Source organism: Carassius gibelio, chromosome A23, assembly GCF_023724105.1.
Source record: "Carassius gibelio isolate Cgi1373 ecotype wild population from Czech Republic chromosome A23, carGib1.2-hapl.c, whole genome shotgun sequence".
Lineage (NCBI taxonomy): Eukaryota > Metazoa > Chordata > Actinopteri > Cypriniformes > Cyprinidae > Carassius > Carassius gibelio.
The window spans coordinates 18261503-18282371 of record NC_068393.1 but is presented as its reverse complement, the minus strand read 5'-3'; the positions used below and the strand labels follow the sequence as shown (position 1 = coordinate 18282371).

Below are 20869 nucleotides of genomic sequence, written 5' to 3'. Positions count from 1 at the left end.
TTAACACACATGCCTTGTGTCTGGATGTCCTTTATCAGTAACCCCTATGTAAATGCTTTAAAAATGATCACTTGAAGTTTTCAAATCTTATTCTTCCATACTCATTTTTTATTTGTAAAGACCATATAAAGCTGTTATCACCTGTCTTTGTGTTCATAGGACTATCAGAAGTTTTTTGATGCAGTGGAGGATGGGAAACCAGAGGCTTTCTTCAAACTCTGAGCTACTATAGGCACAATGAACTAATCCTTGTAATTTTAAGATGACATATGTTAGGAAGCTACATATTTTACATCATTAAATGCAAAAGGATTTTAATTCAAACTCATCTCGGTTACATTTTGTATCTGCGGTACATTTATATTTTTAGCACCTTCCCTATTTGACCACTAGGGTGCAGTAATGTCTCAAATACCTCAAATGTCATCACCGTTGATGCATTTAATCCCCCTGATGCGTTTTTGAGCAGTGTGATTACACTTAAAAGTTCAAAACCCATCACAGTGGCTTAATAGCTTATTAATTTTAGTTTACAGGAAGTGTTGTATTTGGCCTTCATTGCCATGCCTTATCTTTAAAAATCATAACTGATGTCATTATCTAAATTTGATTTCAATTAAATTGTAATATTGTAATTAGTATTCACTATCATTAGTATTCACATTTAAATAACAAAAGCAAAATGTAGGTATAATTATATATATATATTTTTTTTTTAATTCTGATTGACCTATTAAAAGGTAATGGCAGCAAATGCAAACATTGAACTATAACAGAGATTCAGATGAACAGTTTATTGAAAATAAACTATTTGATAGATTTAAATTAAAGTGAAACAATGTGACTAAGATCAGTATCCATGAATTTTTTATTTATTTATACAAAATTAGTTTGAAATCAAATAATAATTGGCAGACCCTCTAGACATCATGGACTCTCTTATAAGGAATTTTGTCCTGTGTGTCAAAATGTTATTTGAATACTGTATCCATCCATTTTTAGTATTCAGCTCAAGGTTAGCAAACATCTGTATCTATTTATAGACGAACAACATTTTCTCACACTCTCTACGTCAGCCTCTTATGCTAGCTAATGCAAAACTGCCACTTGCAAAGGCATGCTGGGATATCTGGACTGTTCCACTGGGCTTTTTCAAAAGTTACATTATGCTGTACACACACATTATACTGTGTTTGGAAAATTAATACAGCACAGCAAGTTAAGAAAAACGATATACAGTATGTTATATATATTAAAGACAAATCATTTGTTTCAATTATAGAATGCCACTTTTGTTTTATGTGCAATATTTGCCTAAAACAAGACTCTTGAGAAACACAAGAAAACACCATTAAAGAAGTTTTTTATATATATATATACTTTATTAAAAATTAGATTTTTAAATTATTCATTTAGAGTAAACAACAGTAACTTCATACAAACATCAATATAGAGAGGAATTATACATATGTGTGACTATATGTGTGTGTGACATAAACATGATTGTGTCCTGAGAATGGTGTGTGTGTATGTGTGCGTAAACATACATTTAGTGCTTATTCATGTGGAATGGGAGGAGTGATGCAATCTAAATGAATAGTAAATGGAAAATGTAATGAAAGTATGTTTGGGAGTGAGTCTGTTTTGTTTAAGGTGGTTTTGGGGGAGAATGGCAGTAGATTGTCATAAGAAAAAAGAGAGTAGACTGTGTTAATATAAAACATGTTCCACACAACCGACACTGTGCGTAAACCAACTATTCTCCCCTGCTTTGTATAAGTCACTATATGAGCTACATAAATGGGTGAGCTGGGAGTCAAGGCATCACAGTGTGATACATGCTACATGCTACCATACCCCTGAGAAGAAAAACACATTTTAACAGAACAATAAAGAGAAAAAAACAAGATATGAGTTCTTTAGCATGTTTTCCAGCAGAAGGAATGAGAAAAGGATGTAGGAGTGAGATCTGAAATTCTACTAATAAAGCATAAGGTGTTCGAAAACTGATTCAGGACCAGTTTAACACTCTGAAAAGCTTTGAAGAGCCATTATGTGTCGTGGAAACACTAAGCTTAGATCAGCTCTGTTATGCTGAGATATTAATTCAGGTCAGGAATCTATTTCCTGTTTTGAGGCTGTTTTTGGTGTGAACTTCTTTTTACAAATAGATCAAAGCCTGCCGAAAGGACAACATTATACCAAATTCTTCTGCTGTTTCCCAACAGTTCCTTTTGGCCGTCCGTCTGAGCTCCTTAACAAAGAACGACTTACAAGAGACTTGCATACTTATTATTCTCTTTGTGTAGATTAACAATGTAAGTCTTATGCACACAAAACACACACACAGGTATAAGTTCACTTTCTATCCCTGTATCATGTTTAAAAAAGCAGAATAGGCTTTTCATGCAACACGTGTACAACAAATGAAACAAAACAGCAATGCACATAAATAATTAATTAGCCATAGAAAACATATGTAATCACCCTGTGTACGTGTGTGTTTGAATGAGAAGATGTTTCTTCGGAAAAGCTGGGCCGGAGGGCAGCTTGTGTTTGGCAGAAAGCATTGCTGGCAGTGAGGGCTTCAGAGTAGAGGACGAGAGTTACATCAATGTCAACAGCACGATCTACGATTCAGAGTCCTGCAGAGAACAGAACTGAATTCACTTAGATGTTAATCCTATAATATAATCCATAATAATATCACATTAAACAAGTGTAGAGCCAGTAACAAAATATGACAAAAAAGACATCCACTATGAGAATTACATAATGTGTTTCATAGAATATATTTTGAATACACTTTATTTTTCTTATTCCACTGGCAAATAGTGTTTTTAAGCATAAAATATAACAAACTTAATGCATAAAAAAACAAGAAAATAAATTGCCAATAGGAGAAATATATCAAATATACTCACAATATATTTTCTGAAAACAGGTTTTATCATCTAATATAAATTAGCTTTTGAAATAAAATAGTTTTAAGAACTTGTTAAACATAAAACATTTATTAAAAGGCAAGCAGGAGTGTGTTTGTACCTTTACAGGGGACAGACGGAGGAATGAGAACACTGTGTTCATCTCTTTAGACTGGAAGAAATCTTCATAATCCTGCAGAATTAAAAAAATGAGAATTTTTAGCAACTATAACACAGTGTTTTTGTGCTGTTTGTCTTGGATATTGGATATAATAATGACATTTTTATCTATATATATAGATATTTTATCTATATAATATAATATACATACATTCATATTAAACTAAAGCATCTTGGTAAAAATACACAAGGATGTGTTTTGCCCTCCAATAGTGTTGAATAGTTAATCACTGTGACATGTTAAGGAAACAGATCTGCTGTTCTGATTGGCTACGAGAGATGTTGGGGGCAGGGTCTAAGAGTAATCAGGATTATTGTGAGATTAGTTCGGTTGGACACTCAAAATCCAGCCACTTCCATGAATCATTCACAAAATATACAAACCTTACCATAACTCAAGTGTTAAGTGATGAATCATTTCTAAATTAAGATTCAAGCTCATAAATGTCTTTGTGATTCTTCAGCCATTTATGGCAAGAGAATCATAGTAGCATATTACACTACAACTCTAATTAAGAAAATAAGTGTGTGTGTAGGTGTGAATGTGAGTAATAGGGTTTGTTTTTCCTCTTTTGTTTTAGGAAGAATCAGAGGCATGCAAATGCCTTCCTCTTTTTAACTACCTTATATAAGACATCTCATGCTTTAAAGTGATTGGAGAGACAAAACATAATAAATACCACACTAGAATGTAGGCTGGAAAAGAGAACAGTGCCACACATCTTACACCATGGAGCTTTGTTTACATATATTGATTTTTAATAAACATCCTCTTAAACCAACCCAATATGGACTCTTTGGTCAGACAGGGAGCTTTTAGCTTATCATTGATTTAAGTGTCTGAGAGAAACAGTGTATTACTTCAGCAGAAGACATTTTACAGAACCAATTAATACGAATGAATTGTGTTTTGTGGTAAACTGATGAAGATATAACCAATGTGTGAGTATCTATAACTATAAATTAGCTTCTGATAGAAGATTATTGGTTAATCTTTGTACAAGTTAAGTGAGAATGTTTTATAGGAGAAGGTACATCACCTGTCCAGTGTTTGATGTAGCAAGCATAAGAATTTGTTTCTAATTAAAAGACTCACGCCGCAGTAGTCGTCTCCATTGAAGATCTGAGGGGGGAGAGGATTGCCTTTTTCAGGTCGTTTCTCTTCAGGAATATTCCGGTACATCCAGAGCCTCTGATCCTCCAGCATGGTGATGTCAACCTCCTCAAAACTGATCCGGTTGGCCTCCAGAAAGCCCACGATGGCCTGCTGATGTTTCTTCAGCTGAGGAATCACACAATGAATGATCTGTGATAGGTATTGAATGATCTGTTTTATCAAGATTATTAAAGTTTACTCTCAAATGTGACTGAGTATTTATGAGTGTATAATAGTGGAGGTGGTGTACTGGTACTAGTTAAAAGTGTTTAAAACCATTTTTGTACTGATCAACCTTGTAATTTTCCGTCTTGAAACATTTTTAATTTAATGCACGCTTAATAAGTGCTGACAAAAAAAAGGGTTGTGAATGTATACGTTTCTGTGTGCATTAGTGTCTGTGTATTCATTCTGAAAACACACAGATGGAAAGCATTCAGTGAAATTCCCATTAGTCAGATGTAGGAGGAGAGTATTGATCGACAAAAAGGGATTTATTTGAAACCAAATGTAAAATGTACTGTTGGGACTTCAGACACACCTAAAAAAATTCCCTAAAAGAAGAATAGAATCTGACTATGCATTTAAAACACATCAAATTTAACACAGAACGATGAAAGACTCTGCGTGTATGTTGCTTTGGAGTGTCCATTTTTGTGGTCAAAAAGGTTATTTAACATCTGCTAATTTATTCTGGCATCCTGTGATTCTGAATCCTTCCCCATATTAACAATGCATAAACATTTTGTCCTTATCTTACCCACCTGTCTGTCACCCTCTGCACTCAGCTCTCTGTTGAGCTGTTTAAAAACGCAATAGTTCAATTCCATTGCAACAATGCCAGGTGAAGCAGATTTTCCAAAGCATAAATATGTCTTTCTTTAAATTCCCAGCATGTAGTTAATGAATGCATTAAGAAGTGGCACACAGAGATTTAATACAGTAGACTTAACTGATGCTTCAGTTTTAACAATAAAAATGTAACACATTTTAGCTAAAAAAAAAACAGGTATGAACCATGTAGACTATTAAGAGCCAACAAAATTCCAAAACCTTTTATATTTCCAAATAAATAGATAAATAATTTTTTTTTTATTGTGTTTCACGGAAAAAAGAATACAGATTTGGAACATTGTGAGGTTTTCGTTAACTAAGACTATTAAAAAAAAGTCCTTACTTGAAATAAAATAAATATTATAGTGAATAAAATGAAATATTAAAAAACCTAATAAAAACTATACAGACATCTTATAATAAAACAGAAACTTTGAATTATTTGTCTACATTTTATCAATGGTACTAAAATAGTTTGTTGATGGCAGAATGTTCATTTATGGTTGAACTATCCCTTTAAGATAAAAATTTGTGCATGCAACCTTAAATCTTTAAACTATTATTTAAACACCACACACACATAAACACACACTAATCTGATGCATTAGCTCTACAGTATGTATACCTTTAGCTGATGATATACATGCATTATGCCTCAACAGACTCCAGGGCTGATGACACTTCTTCAGTCTGCGCATCTAACTACAGTATGAGGCCTGGTTTCAACAGCTGTTTGAGAGGGTGTGACTTACAAAACACACACACACCTACACACCCTAGTCTGGCAGTATTACAAGTGTGTTGTCCAGAGAGAGTGTTTTTGAACATATCCACATTGTGGAGGAGGACAGACAGAGCACAAAAAGTCCCCTGCCTTAGTTCACCTCGCCTTGCCAATCTTTGTTTCTCTCTCTCTCTCTGCTGACTTTGCAGAGCAAGCTGCTGGGCGGACACTGCATGCAGAGCTGTTCAGATAAATTCTGTCACTAAACACACACACTTGTGTGCACACAGAGAGCACAACTGAATAAAGATTCATACCCAGTGATGTGTCGATGAGTGAATCACATATCTCTCACACACATAGGCCTATGTGCATGTTTGACTTAGTAAAGGTAGAGCAGCTCTCCGTTAAACATTAAGCTCTGTCTGTGCTTTTTAAAAGCTCTATAAAATTCCTGCCCTGATAAACCGAGAGCAGGACAAGCAGATCTAGCCTTGTGTCGAACCCGCGCAGCCACACAATGCAGCTATTGTTTTATCCTCAAAACAAAATACATACACATTCTCTGTCTATATGATTCAGCTAAGATTGTGTTTCCTGTAAAAACTGGCTATCATTAAGTTACATAATTCCACCAGTAGGTCTTTTGAGTGTCTCGTTTCTTCATTTAACTGATTCGTTTAATAACGCTGATTCGTTCCGAATAAAAGTACTTTTATTAGGATACTGATATGACTTGGATCTGAATGTACATCATTTGAAAATTTTTAAGTACACAGAAGTTTTGCATTTGTACAACTTTTTAATTTATAGTAAAAAGACGAAGTGCTCTTTAAAAGAAAAACAAATCCCATGAGGGTGTGCCATCCTGTTCTGAATCAATGCGCTGAATGCACTCTTACCACTCAGACGTTCTTAACACACTTACAGGCCCTGTATCACTGTAGAACCTCTCTCTCCAATAAGTTCAGCTGACTGAAAATCACTCAGTGAGTGCTCTCAGTCACAGTCCTTCGCATGCATGTGTAAAGTGCAACGGTTGGAGGTGGATGAGTGTAACAAGTGGAAAAGGTTAGCCAGGGTATGACCTTTATAACCCCCCTTTGACAAAAGCTTATGGGAACTATGTGAATCAGAGTGTTTATGTAGCTGTAAGTAAAAATAATAACCCTCACTCACATGATCCTAAAATCTGTAGTACAGTCTTTAAGTAGAGATTGGTTTATTCAGCCATCACTTGCTTCACATCAACATGACAAAACAAGTCATATAACAAACACATGTAAACTGAGTGAACACACACACAGTAAGTCTGTCCACCCATCACGTGCCAGTTATTGATCGAAACATTTCCTTTTTCCTTTCCATTTATCATCTTGTTTGCCATGCATAGAAGAATGTGAGCATAAAAGACATCGCTTATATGAGAGCAGTGTGTGCTGAGACGATTGAGACTTAAAAATAGCTCTTTTTAAACAATCCGGGTCTTGTAGAAATAAGGAGATAGCGGAAATCGGTGCATAACTCATTTAGGCTATTACCTCATTCTGGTACTATTAGGTTACAGTGCTGAACTGTACTTGCCTCTCTATCTCCTAACATCCAAAAACACAGGCTTCATCTTCATATCAAAGCTGTCAAATACACAGCAAGTCACTATACAAACATCATCTAAAAACCATCAAACACCAAGTGAATGACATTACAGGAAAATATGAGTAGTTGCCCTTCCTTTCTCCCAATCCCAATCCCTCATTTAAATGACAAAAAATTAATGTCACTGGACCAGCCTGCTAAAAGGCGGAAATATAATCCCAGCTCTGAATAAATCAAGACATTTCTTGTGCTTTCCCTGCAGGCTGTGTAACAGAGCGATTAAAACTGAGCTGATCTGCACGCCAGTGATTGTGGCATTGGAGTTGGAAGTGGGTTGGCTTTTTCTGTAAACATGCACTTTGTCCAACCTTTAAGCTTTATGGCTGTTAGCAGTGCGCCGAGGTGGACAACAGCTTTGGATTATCTTAAATACAGCATAAACCACATTTAATAACCACTGAAAAGCATTTGTTAGAAACCATTGCTGAATACATAGATCAGAACTGAGTTTGGCAGTGGTTATGTAATACATTTTAGAGTCACAATAAGTCATATCTATTCCAGAATGTTCTGCACTGTGTGGCTTGAAAACAGACCCAGTTTTAAGTGTGCACTTTGGCAGCAAAATGTCATTTAAATGTAAAATACAAAAATGTGCCACAGTTATACCCTTATGGTATCCTTTCATTTTTGGGGTGGGTGGGGTGGCTGTTATCATGAACATGGATAATCAGATCTATGGTTTATGTTGAAATTGCCATTTGATTAAATCACTGTACCATGGTATTGCCTGCAAGAGAGGGTGTGTTTTCCAAGATTGGTTAAGTTCATTAAGTGGCCCGGGGTTACTTGAACATAAACGCAATAAATTCTTATTCGTATATTACTCGCGTGCACACCTTAGGCTACTGAGTGCCATAAATGTATCATGAAGTGAGGTTATTCATATAAATCTATAGCTAATCTATGACAGTCTTACTTGATCTAAGTATTGTGTTATTTAAATAACTATTACATGGAATAGATTATAAAATTGCAGATCACAGAATAAAAATTAGCTGTCGTTTGATGTCATTCTCCAGTTTTACAACACGCGACTCGGTGTAAACGTTACTCACCGCGACAGACCCGGACGAGGAGGCGATGTACACTCTGATGACCATCCTAATCCACACTTGACCTCTCGCGGAAGAATGAAGGCTGGGAAATGTTGCGCTCTCCTTTTCTATAGACTTCGTTGGACCTGCGGTGACGTCACCTTCACCCTTTGAAATTAAAGTGAGTGCGCGCGCCCGGTGTTCTGTAATAAAGCCGCTCGCACTCCATCAGTGCACTTCACTCGGGAACGCAACTATGGACTGTATAGAGCGCGACAGACTCACAGCGCTTATCCTCTGGCTCCAGATCAAAACGTGAATCATGGGAAATGTAGTTTACATCTCCTACAAAAGACTAAGGATATTCGTGTTATTATTTATACGATTATCATATGTAAAATACCTGAAAAGCTATGCAAATCCCGCTCTCACAGCGTTACAAATGCAAACAAAAACGTTGAAACATTAAAAATTATAAATATTACCAGGAACGATAGGACCACCAACATGCTAAATTATTGATATGACAGTGGATTACTGATATTTATATTTTATTTAGATATTATTATTTTGTCATTTCAAAATTGTGGAAATATTTTTGTAGGCCTATATAATATAAAATGTTTTTAAATCAACGGTAGACTAGGATGTGGCTCTATTTTGATAAGTGTCAGTTTTATATGTTTTATATTTTATTTAATATTGTATTTTGATAGTATTTAATTGGGCATTAACATGTTCGTTCTAACTGTGATGACATGAAATATATTTTACATTTATGCATTTAGCTGACGCTTTTACCCAAATAAAATTATTAAATATTATTAATATTTTTATCCCTTTATTTAATCCAAAATATTATAAATCAATGGGACACAAGTTTTATTATTTAGATACAAAATTTTATAATTTTCATTTAGCATCGTTTCTGCTGGAAATTTATATTTTAACTATAATAAAAATATTTTTATCATCTAACGCATATTGTATCTATCATGTGAGAGTTATCATCACCAAGAGCTATAATAGTAATACCATTCTGATTCTAAACTGCCTTTTTTAATCTTTCTGACATATTTTTGTTACTTTTTATAGTATTACCATAGAGTATTACCGACGCCTGAAGCCTGTATTATCCGTGCTCCACAAGTGGTGATGGTCAGGGGCGCGCGCGTTGCCATGGCGAAGCGTCATTATGACACCAGAAGCAGAAGGCGAGGCGTGGATTCAGAGTTTTCACGAACTCCTTCAGTAAAGCACATTTTTCCTCTTCAAAAGCTACAATTTCCGCCAGACGACGCTTGATTAAAGGACAGACGACCAAACAACCGCATTCGCCCTCTCTTTAACGTCTCGGATAACGTTTTGCTAATTGTTTGGCGTCGTCACTACGGTAGAGAGTGTTGTGTGTTGTCGTAGTTGCACGATATACAGTAATCCCAGCTAGCTAGCTCATCATGTAGCTGGCTAGCGAGTTTGCGAGCCGTTAATCGAGTCAAATTATGAAGGAACTGACCATATAGATATGGATACTTAGAAGGGCAAGAAACTGGTAAGTACTTTTAAAATGATTTCACGTGCGTTGTTGCAAACTGACATGTGTTGTTATGGTCAAATTGGCCTGACAAAGACAGATGGTTTTAGTGCTTGATGCCAGTTGTGTCATTAGACTAAATGAAATAACGCGTAAAAACATTCTTAACTAACGCTATATTTTATTAGTTTTACATTTTCATAGGATTCCTTGTCTAAAGCCAAGACAGGTTCTTGGCAGAAAAAAATTAATTTCAATTACTTATTCATTCAGATCTAACTGATTAGGATTTGTTCATTATTATTGGTAGTAGTAGTTGTTGTAGTATTTTAGGCTGCAGGTAGCAAATAGTGCATATATCTGTTTGGTGAATGCCTTATAAAACTCAAGATTTCCTTTATGCATATATTTTGATATTAACTTAAAATATTTAATACTAGTTTCAAAGAATTGGTTTGTTATTGCAAAAATTAAGATGTACTTAATTATTGATTGACCGATATTGATTTTTTATTTAAATTGTTTATTAGAGATACCAATTATTTGCATGTTTACACTCCCGATAACCGATATGCAAAACCGATATTTATTAACTGTTATAAAGTAAATAAATGACAGAGTGAAGACAGAACATACTTTGATTTTTCTTCTTTTAAGTCATCATTTTTTTAAGTGTTGAAAATGAGTCTTTCATGTTACATTTAATCTTTATATTACAACAATAAAAAACATTTTATTTCTTAAAAGCATCAACACCAACAACACTAATATTAACAATAAGTCAAATAAACGTTGAATGTCTAATGTTATCAACTTCATTTTTAAAATACCGTTTTAGTAGGTTTATAAGATGTTTAATAGATACAGAGTCAAGAATTATTATTCACTGGATCAACCACATCAACCCGCTGAGTGAACACGAACAGCAATATGAAAGCGGCTTCACGAGACTAATGATGGAGCAAATTTACAACAGAGAGAGAATTAAATTCAGCGCTTTTATTTACAACATGCGCTCATTCATGACTGTATTATTTAATTCATGCAAAGTTACATCTTTATTGGGAGAGGCCTTGATGGTTTATTTAACATGACTTCGTGAGTTAGTCACTATTTCTTAGAGCCAAGCTGCGTAAACTGCATATCAGGCATTTATGTAATGCATCTAATTTGTGCTTAACTGGCTGTTATGTTAAATTAAGTTGACTAACTACAGCAAATCAAGTACCTGCACGCCGTTGTTCTTGTCTCCCCTCACACGCGCTGCAATGGGCAAAGGGTCATAAATCTTACATTATGAAGACACAACAGATCTGCTGTAGCTCATTTTGTCTTTAATCCAGCTCTATTGGTTCGTTGTTCTTAGTGACACTTTGTGATTTCTTATTTGTACTCAACTTATGATCTTCAACTATTACACTTCACAAACACAATAAATACCCTCATTTGATAAGAAAGTGTCTAGTTAGAACATAATGCAATAATACATAATACAAGTTTAATTTGCACAAACCAAGCTATTTATTTTAATGCCTAAGTGTTCAAGATTTGCTCAGTAATGCCAAAGAGTGATGTTTTTAATGTTTTGGCTGAATACATGATATGTGTTAGTGGCTAGACCGTATCCCCTGCCACATTACTAGATGAGAATTAAAAATACACTGCTGTTGTTAATGAGCAACAAACATGATGGTAACTTGATGCAGTCTTGATGAAGTGTCTCAGACATCTTGAGTGTTAAGCATCTGGTGGTTTTATGTCACAATTCACAGAAAGCTCACACACAATCTAAATTGCAAAATACAGTGCCGTAGCAATCATGCCTTTTTCTGATTTGTGTGTTTGGATGTGTGTGTGCGCTGCTTATTAATTGTGAGTGGAGCATATATTCAGTACAGTCTCAGTCTGATCTGCCTCGATCATTTTGAACTGAATTGCAGGGAGAGACATGGATTTGCATGAAGACAATCATGAATCAGAGCACAGCCGATTGTCTCACCACAGTGATGGGAAGATCTCAGATTCTCCTTTTCAATCTGAGAAACAGGAGAAACACAAAAAAAACATCAAGAGCTTGGCTGGTGATCATGTGCGAACCAGAAAGCGAGAGCCGGCCGGAGATCAAGACCCTGATCGGTGTTTGGATGGAGAGCGTAGCAGTGCCTCTTTCTACTCTGATGATTATGAAAATGTCTCTCACTCGGATCGGTCTCTCAGGTCAACCTCTCTGTCTCCACAAAGAAGAGGGAGGTCTAGGAGGGTGTCCAGCAGCCCTTTGCATCGAGCAGGTATGCATACACGTTATAGGCAAGCACACAAGTCTGAAATCACATTGAAAATCTAGGCAGAAATATCAAATTAAGAAGGATAAATCATTTGTGTACACCTACTGAAGCACATGAAATTAGTCAGATGTCTCCTCTGGTTCACCAATTACAGGTATGACATACTTAACATGATGGTCGAGGCCATTAGCAACTGAATTCTGTTGTGAATGCATGGCCAGTTTTGGTTTTGTTTGTGTCCAGTCATGTTTCTTGAGACACTTTGATTGCTGTTCAACCCAAGATCTGAGTAATGGGCAGCAATTGGATTTTCTTACTCAAAAGATACTCAGTTGTGCAGTCATATTAATGAGCTCTTTGTGGATAAATCTCTTGAAACCTGTCAAGGACATGAGCTGTACCATAATGGTAGTTGAACAAATTCAGAGTTACAGGATTAGTTTCAAGCTGACGAAACTTTTTTGGTACCATGATGCTGTTCATGAGCTTTCTTTGTCAACTCAGGCTTTGATCCTGAGTTTGTGGAGTGCATGCACATAAATGTGACATCAATGGCAAACAGCCAATCACATGCTTTGCAACACAGAGAAAATGTGATTCACTTCTCGCAAAAGAGCCAGCGAGATCCAAAACTCTTTTGTTAAGGGTTAAGAGATTTACGAATATAAAGAATTTAAACACATCTACACTGAAGAAATACTTGTCCATGAAAGAGGACAAATAAAAAAAAATTATCTTGTTCAATCAGTGCAGTCAAAAATGACACGTGTATTTAGTTTATATAGTTGACATATAGCAATAGAGACTCGAACATGACACGTAGCATTTTTAAAGCATAATCTATTGATTCTACAGCTTATTTATCTAACATGATTTGTAAATATTAATATTCATTAAAAATAAATGCTTTATAATAATTGTTAAACTAAAATTGCTTAATAATAAAACAAATCATATTATAATTATATAAATCATATAAAATTATTTTAAGTAATCATTAAAGCCAGACAATATTGTTGTTAATTTTATTTTAGGTCAGTGTAAGTGACCTTTAATCTGGAGGAAGAGAAACTGAGGGAGTGACTTTTTTTTGCATCAGACATGTGTCACTTTGCCCACATCTGATTGTTCCAATTTCAGCTTGAGTTCTCTTACCCAGAACATAACACAGGATTGGTGCAAACTAAACTGAAATTGACCTGGCTAGCCAGCTAATCTGGCTTCATGGTACAGGCTCCAGGTCATATCTCACTCCAAAAACTATAAATAAATTTTTACTAAAACAATATGGAGCAAATTTTGAGGAACAATATTTTTTTTTTTGAATGATGACATTATTTTCTTCACAGTTAAGCACATTTTACATTTTCACATCAATTTAAAATTCATAATGCAAAAAAAAAAAAAAAAAAAAAAAAAAATATATATATATATATATATATATATATATATATATATATATATATATATATATATATATATATGAAAATAACATTAAATATATTAAATATTAATATAATTTAGAAATAATACAATTTAAATGTAGATATGCTTAATTGCATAAAAATAATGGCATAATGCAGCACATCCTATGGATTCTAAAAATAGTTTTAAGTTCTTAATGCAAAATGAAAATTTTTTTTTTTTAAATAATGTATAATCTAAGTATTAAGCTCTTAAATAGACAGAACCATTTAGAGAATTAGAGAATAACTGTTGTGTTCTGCAGTACCAGTAATGACCAGCAGAATCCACTAGACACATTTGGCATCAAGTGTCATATTAATGCCTGTGTTTTTTTTGTTTTGTTTTTTTAGAAAGAAATACATTTATTCATCAAGGTTGCATTAAATTGACCAAAAGTGGCATTAAAGACCCAAAATAAAATCTATTTCAAATTAATGTTCTTTTTAACTTTATATTCAACAGACAATCTTAAAAAAGTGTTAGTCAAAAAAAATATTAGGCATCACAACTATTTTCAACATTATTAATAATTAGAATAATTATTAGAATGATTTTTTAAGGATCAGGTGACCGAAAACTGAAATTTCAGCTTTGCCATAAAAAAAATACATATGCAAGTACAATTATGCAAATAATTATGGTTGTTTTTTTCAGGTGTACATAAAGGTGTGTCACACCGTCTCCCACCCCGCTCCCATCATCCTCAGCAGTGGTCAGGAGGCCTCCGATCCCAAACTTTGAGTAAAGATTCTCCATCTAAAGAAGTGGACCCAGTCACCAAACACATGCTGTCTGCACGTCTGCTAAAGATCAACGAGTTGAAGAACGCATTGTCTGAGCTGAGGCTGCATGCAGACGAGCTGCAGCGTGAGAACCGTTTACTGCGACAAATGCAGCTGCGGCAAGAGAAAGCTCTGCATCGCTACAATGACACAGAGAGTGAGATCTCGCAGCTGTTGTCTCGTCACAACAATGAGACTCATGTACTGCATGCGAGGCTGAGACGCAGTCAAGAGAACCAGCGCACAGCAGAGCGCAGCCTCAGGGAAACAGATGCCCAGCTCCAGCACTGTCGAAGTCATCTACAGAAACTGCAGCAGCTCGCAGATGAACAGAATCTTGGAGAGAGGGAGGAACTCTCACGAAAACTCACATACACTCAAGGCAAACTGCAAGAAAGTGAACGCAGAGTGAAGGTAAATTAAAAAAAGTTAAAAATTACAATCAAGCACACACTGCACTGCTTAGCAATAAGGAATGCCCAGCTGTCCCAGGGCGACATGTCTATGCATTTGTGCCTTACAAACTTAATTATTTGGTTGTCAAACATGTCACCAAGGTCAAATTATCTACTGGCTAAGAAAGCAGATAATGTTAAAATTGTAAGAATGGCTTGTGTATTATTATTATTAGGGAGAATATTATTATATTAGTAAGAATGGGTTGAAAGTTCAAAGCGATGAGTGATGTTTGATCATGTGTCATAGTTCCCTGTAAAAGTGTTAATGAATTTATGGTTTCTGGTATAATTCTAATTAGGGCTGAACTTTATTGCATGTGATTGTCATGCAGTAAAGCTGGTTCTGATCAGTCCTAAATATCCATCACCTGCTTTCAAATGGAGCAGCACTTAATATACAGAGCTGTAGATCATAACCATCTGTGATTATGAATGCGATATTGCATAGCTTATCAGTGAACTACGGCTCTGTATATTAAGTGCCGCTCCATTTAAAAGCAGATGATGGGATATTTAGTACTAATCACAGAACCAGCTTTACTAAAGAGACACGCATGACAATCACATGCGATTAATCGTGCAGCTTTAAGTATAATGTATATATATTTTTTCTTTTTAAAGGAAACTGAATTAAAACTAAATTAATAAACTAATTAAAAATGTTCTCATCAAATTTTTTGTCTGAAATTAAAAATAAATTCTAATTTTTATTTAATTATAATTTAATTATATTTTATTTAAATAATTATTACCAATTATTTAAGAATACATTAAATATTAAATTATACATTTAACTTTTAAAATCGAAATACAAGCTTTTACCAAAGGAAATGAACTTTCTTTAAGGGGCTATGGTTGATTATAATGACTTCATCCATCATCATGCTTTCAATATGAGTTTGTCTTTTTATGACTGTGTGTATAATGTGGGTAATGTGTCATCAGGAATTGGAGAAGAACATGGAGCTGAGCAGTGGGAGCTTTCAGAGGCAGCTAGCTAATGAGAGGAGGAGAACTCACAATGCACAACAGGAAGTTAAAGCACTACAGGAGGAAGTGGAGAGACTTTGCTCTAAACTAAAGGTTCTAAGGTTCCAAACTCCCACAAACCACATACATGCAAAGTTAGATTTTGATTCATTAAAACACAAACCTAATTTTTTGCATTTTATATCAGGAGAAAGAAAAGGAGCTGGATGCTCGGAATATCTACGCTAACAGGATGCTAAAAGCTTCTTCCAGAAAAGAAGCAGAGAATGGTAGCAAACAAAAAGGTAGATGAGCATTTGTTGATAGGTTCATCTAAGTGCCATTACACGACTGTATGCATCTTCCTCACAGGGCCTTCTTACACACTTTAAAATTCAATTCAAAATTATTAATAGCAGACAGGTACTCCATAACAAACATCTTTCTGTGCTGATTATATTCCCATGAGATTCACAGCATTAATTACGGTGGTTATATGGATTAAATATATGAGATTAGATATGTTTGAAGAGATGTTGTATGGGCTCTAAAAGATACAGTAGTTCATTATCAATGTATAATGTGTGTGCCTGTAATCTATGCATTTTGTCACATGTTTGTGTTTGTATATGTGTTGAAGGCTCCAGTACAACCAGCACTAAGGCAGTACAGACAGAGGACAGGACGTCCTCACTGGACTTCCCATCACCACCTCCAACTCTTACCAGCGAACTCCCACTTGACGACCAGACTCATAATTACTTCTCGCTGAAGGCATGTATAATCTGCTCAATAAAGATCTTATAAATGATATGTCCTTTTAAATTGTATTTTCTGAATCTTATATATTAAACGTAAGAGAACTCATGAAATTCATGAAATTGTGATTAGCTTCAGTTTGTGATGCCATTACTGTAATTAACCTAATGTTTAATATAGCTTTGTCTTAGACAACAACTCGCAAATATAACTCCATTTAGGAGATTTCAGTAGATATTGAATAGTGTGATATTCTAATAAGAATGAAAATACATCAGAAAATACATCAGGTAAAGTAATACATTTTCATTTACTATTATTATTCATTAACTATTTTTTTTTATTGATTGATTGCTAAATAATAATAATAATAAAGATATAAATAAATAATTAGCAAATTCCTTTCCCTCTTTCTCATTCTGTTTTATCACCTAGCGATCCTTTCAGATAGCTCACATACCATGAATTTCCTTGTTAATTAATCTCTTGAGTAATTTTTTAATTATTGACTTTCATGTTCAAAAGCCTGCTGTGAATCACAGGGTGAAAAAAGATTGCCTTTGAATATCTGTCCTCCTGTATCCCAGCATGCACCACACAACAGAATAGAATGTAGTTCATATTCTGGCTCCCAAAGCAAATGTTCACATCTTTAAGTGCTAACCTCTTAACCTCTGCCAGATAGTTTCAACAGAAGAGCACTAGTAACCAGGCTGATTAGTTTTACAGCATGAGTGTTTGTGATATGTAATAATAATTCTGAATTAAGAATGATCCCAAGTTAGGTTTTTTAAGAACAGTTCTTGGAATAAGAGCAGTTGCACAGAATATTTATGTTGTTATTTTCCCATATAAATTCAGTAACAAGGGATGGTCAAGCTCCAAAAATGAAAAACAAATTAAACCATAAAGCCTTATTAATATTCACTGCAACAGCTATGTTTGATGTATATATAAATATGTTGCATCGGTTTTGACATCAGTGATGCCAAATGTCATTGGTTCGACCTGCCAAATTAAAAACATCATGATGGTGAGAAAATGCTGTCAATTTTCATTTTTGTGCAGATTGTCACTTTACATGCATACTTAAAGCTGCAGTAGGTAACTTTTGTAAAAATATATTTTTTACATATTTGTTAAACCTGTCATTATGTCCTGACAGTAGAATAAGAGACAGATAATCTGTGAAAAAATCAAGCTCCCAGTGGTCCTATTGCCATTTTCAGTTACAGACCGCTCCCGTTAAGAAAACAACCAATCAGAGCTGCGGTCCATAACTTTGTTTGTGTTCAAAATGTAGAAAATGTATACAATAAGCGAGTGCACCATGAATCCATTTTCCAAACCGTGTTTTTAGCTTGTCCTGAATCACGAGGGTACATCTATAATAAGTGTTTATATTCAGAATATTTTAGATTGCTTCGGGGATACCGCGGCGGAGTAACCCAGTATCTTTGTGATTCTTCATAGACATAAACAGAGAGAAGTAGTTCCGGCTACGATGTTCATCCGCAAGACGCAAGCAGTTTTGTTTACTAACCGCTAGAGCGTCAAAATTTACCAACTGCAGCTTTAAGTAATATTTCATTGAGCAAGCTTTGCTTAGATGATAAACTTTGTGTTTTCCTCAATCCCTGTCCTTTGTTTGTCATCTTCTTCATCTTCATTTTCTTCTTCATATATCAGCAGGAACAGCAAGGCGGGGAACAGAGATCTAGAGAAGCAAAACAATGGAAGAAACGAGAGTTTTGGAGGGAAAGGGAGAAAGAAAGAGACATGGAATCTGGGATGGAACAGACAAGGGAGAAAGAGAGAGAAAAAGAGATGCTGCATGACAGAGAAAGAGGCATTGAGCTGCTGAAAGACAAGGAGAGGCAAAGACTTAATCAACAGCACAGCTCAAATGAGAAGAACTCAAAGGGATACAAAGGTAAGAAAGTAACTGGTCATAGATGTCATTTCTTACCATCCTAACCATACTTGTTGAAATGCATGTTCACATCTGCAGTGATTTTGTTTTAAAATAGGCCTGGACAGAGAGGAAGAAGATTGGAGGATTGGCCGGTCTATATCTCAAAGGGAGGAAGAGAGCAGGAGGCAGTGCGAACAGGAAGAAGAACAACCTAAAGCAAGAAATGTAGACATCCAGGCTCGTAATCAAGAGAGTGCTGAAGAGGAACATCAGCGCAAAGAGCGGCTACTGGCTAAGATGCGTGAGATCGACATGCAGACTCAAGGTCAGGACTCAGACTTCTTTTCTGACGACACAGGAAGTATCCGCTCTCCTCCACGGTTGTCTGAGCAACGGAACCACAACGGTATTTTCAAATTTACAGAGCCAGAAGAAAACACAAACACATTTGCGAGTGAGAGAAGAGCGGGTGTTCTCCAAGCACATGGACCAAGTGAGGGTCTTGACCTTGCTTTTGGTAGCTACACCCCTTCTTTTGGTAAATCTGCCCAACGTGCTGGTTTAGGTGCACGCAATGAAAATCAGCTACCCCGAGAACTGGATGAAGAGATTAATCCGGGTGGCCTGGTTAAGGAAAGGAAGTCAAAGCTCATGCAGCAGCTTTTTGGGGCATCTGCCACACCACCTTCTTTAGATAGCAGGATGCAGATCCTAAGCACCCCTCTAACAAGCCAATTCACATCAGGTTCAGTTGGTGGACGCAGGAGGGACACAGACACACCAGATGGACTAAATATCAGTTCTCTGCCCAACAATAGGAGCACTCTGCATGTGTTTGAGAGCCGACCCATGGTCAGGGCCATTACATCATTTGATGATGACATAGAAGAAGTCACACTCTGAATGGGGTGCTTTTATAGCCAGTATGGCTATACGTTTTTTTAAAACACAGAAAGAATACAAAAACCTCTGATATTTTGTTTTGAGCTCCGTTATTATGAAGTAAGCACTGATTAAACAATGCTTAGTTTGCTAATATGCCTCTTTTTTTTTTTACTTTTCCGGCAAAATCTTGAAGAAAGATTATTTTCTTCTATTCTTCTATTTTCATAGTTGGGTTTACAAAGGGTCCAAAATTAACACTCACTGCACTCTTAAGGCCATAAAAGCACTGAAGGGATTGGAAAGTTCTGTGGATGATCTACTGATGTGCGCAAATTAAAGAACACGGACGTATCCAGATCCATAATGACCAACGTGATCTACCAAGAGCTGCGCCAATTTGCAACTATCAAAGCCATGTCAAACGCAAAATGGGTTAAGACATATTTTTTTTGGTGGGCCAATAATGGCAAATAATGGTAAACTGACTACCACAAACCTTAATAAATCACATTGTATGATACATTTAAATACTCCCCTCCTATAAATTTTGCATCTGAAAGGGAAACTCCTACAAATGCATATAGTTTATTTTTTTACCAAAAAGCAAGCTGTTAACAAATCTGGCCCTGAATGTCAGAAAAGCTCACCTGTTGGCCAGTAACTTTTAAGGAACCACAGTGCATTAGATGGTTTAAGTCAAAATGTAAGATTGATAATCTAATCCTTGCTGATGTAATCAATAAGAGTGACTCATATCAAGAGCATAAGACCCGTCAAACAGGGGAAACATCTATTGTGATTTTCACATTCTCAAAACAACTTCTACCTCAGTGGAAAATTCTGAAGTTTACCAAGGGGTTTAGGTACTTGTTTTGTTTTTTTCACAGCTTGTGGAGCATTTCTCATTTAATGCTACCATTTAATGCTCTGCACTTTCAGTACTGATATGAGTGTGATTTTGATATGAGTGAGAGCTTTGCCCTCTCAGAGAGCTTGGCTGACTTAGGTCTGAGCGAGTCCTCCCACACAGCACTTTTAGTCTCTCCCCCCTTCTCTCATTGTAGATACATTTCAATGGCAATTATTTGACAAAGGAGAGAGTCTGGTTCATATGTTTGTAGTTTATACACTAAAAACGAGCAAAGTACTCAAATTAGATCTATACAGGACACCCCAAAAATTTGGACAGTTACAAATGTGTATTTTCTTTGCATTAGATAGCAAAACAACTAGCCAAGTGACATTTTCTTAACAAACTGGTCCCAATTTGAGATTGTGTTTTAAAGCTTTTAAAGCTTATTTTT

The 20869-nt window shown here is 35.5% G+C and overlaps 2 protein-coding genes across 2 annotated transcripts; one reads left to right on the top strand and one right to left on the bottom strand.

The window, feature by feature from the left end:
• Positions 1-1360: 1360 nt before the first annotated feature.
• Positions 1361-8777, bottom strand: LOC127944812 (SH3 domain-binding glutamic acid-rich-like protein 2). Its single transcript, XM_052541095.1, has 4 exons — positions 8533-8777; positions 4201-4386; positions 3046-3117; positions 1361-2645 (listed from the first exon to the last, which is right to left on the bottom strand). Exons 1-4 carry the CDS (start codon positions 8575-8577, stop codon positions 2631-2633), a joined length of 318 nt encoding a protein of 105 aa, XP_052397055.1. The 5' UTR covers positions 8578-8777; the 3' UTR covers positions 1361-2630.
• A 908-nt stretch (positions 8778-9685) lies between these two features.
• On the top strand, positions 9686-19716 carry LOC127944358 (lebercilin). Its single transcript, XM_052540234.1, has 8 exons — positions 9686-10063; positions 11986-12333; positions 14452-14993; positions 15983-16120; positions 16215-16311; positions 16647-16780; positions 18455-18698; positions 18796-19716. Exons 2-8 carry the CDS (start codon positions 11994-11996, stop codon positions 19581-19583), a joined length of 2283 nt encoding a protein of 760 aa, XP_052396194.1. The 5' UTR covers positions 9686-10063; positions 11986-11993; the 3' UTR covers positions 19584-19716.
• The last annotated feature ends 1153 nt before the right edge of the window (positions 19717-20869 follow it).

Excerpts from the sequence above, each read along its gene's own strand:
- LOC127944812 (XM_052541095.1), bottom strand. The coding sequence starts at position 8,577 with ATGGTCATCAGAGTGTACATCGCCTCCTCGTCCGGGTCTGTCGCG. Across the intron at positions 4,387-8,532 it reads CCTCGTCCGGGTCTGTCGCG|CTGAAGAAACATCAGCAGGC; the intron begins GTGAGTAACGTT and ends GTGATTCCTCAG. Across the intron at positions 3,118-4,200 it reads ATGGAGACGACTACTGCGGC|GATTATGAAGATTTCTTCCA; the intron begins GTGAGTCTTTTA and ends TTAATTCTGCAG.
- LOC127944358 (XM_052540234.1), top strand. The coding sequence starts at position 11,994 with ATGGATTTGCATGAAGACAATCATGAATCAGAGCACAGCCGATTGTCT. Across the intron at positions 16,121-16,214 it reads GACTTTGCTCTAAACTAAAG|GAGAAAGAAAAGGAGCTGGA; the intron begins GTTCTAAGGTTC and ends ATTTTATATCAG. Across the intron at positions 18,699-18,795 it reads GAACTCAAAGGGATACAAAG|GCCTGGACAGAGAGGAAGAA; the intron begins GTAAGAAAGTAA and ends GTTTTAAAATAG.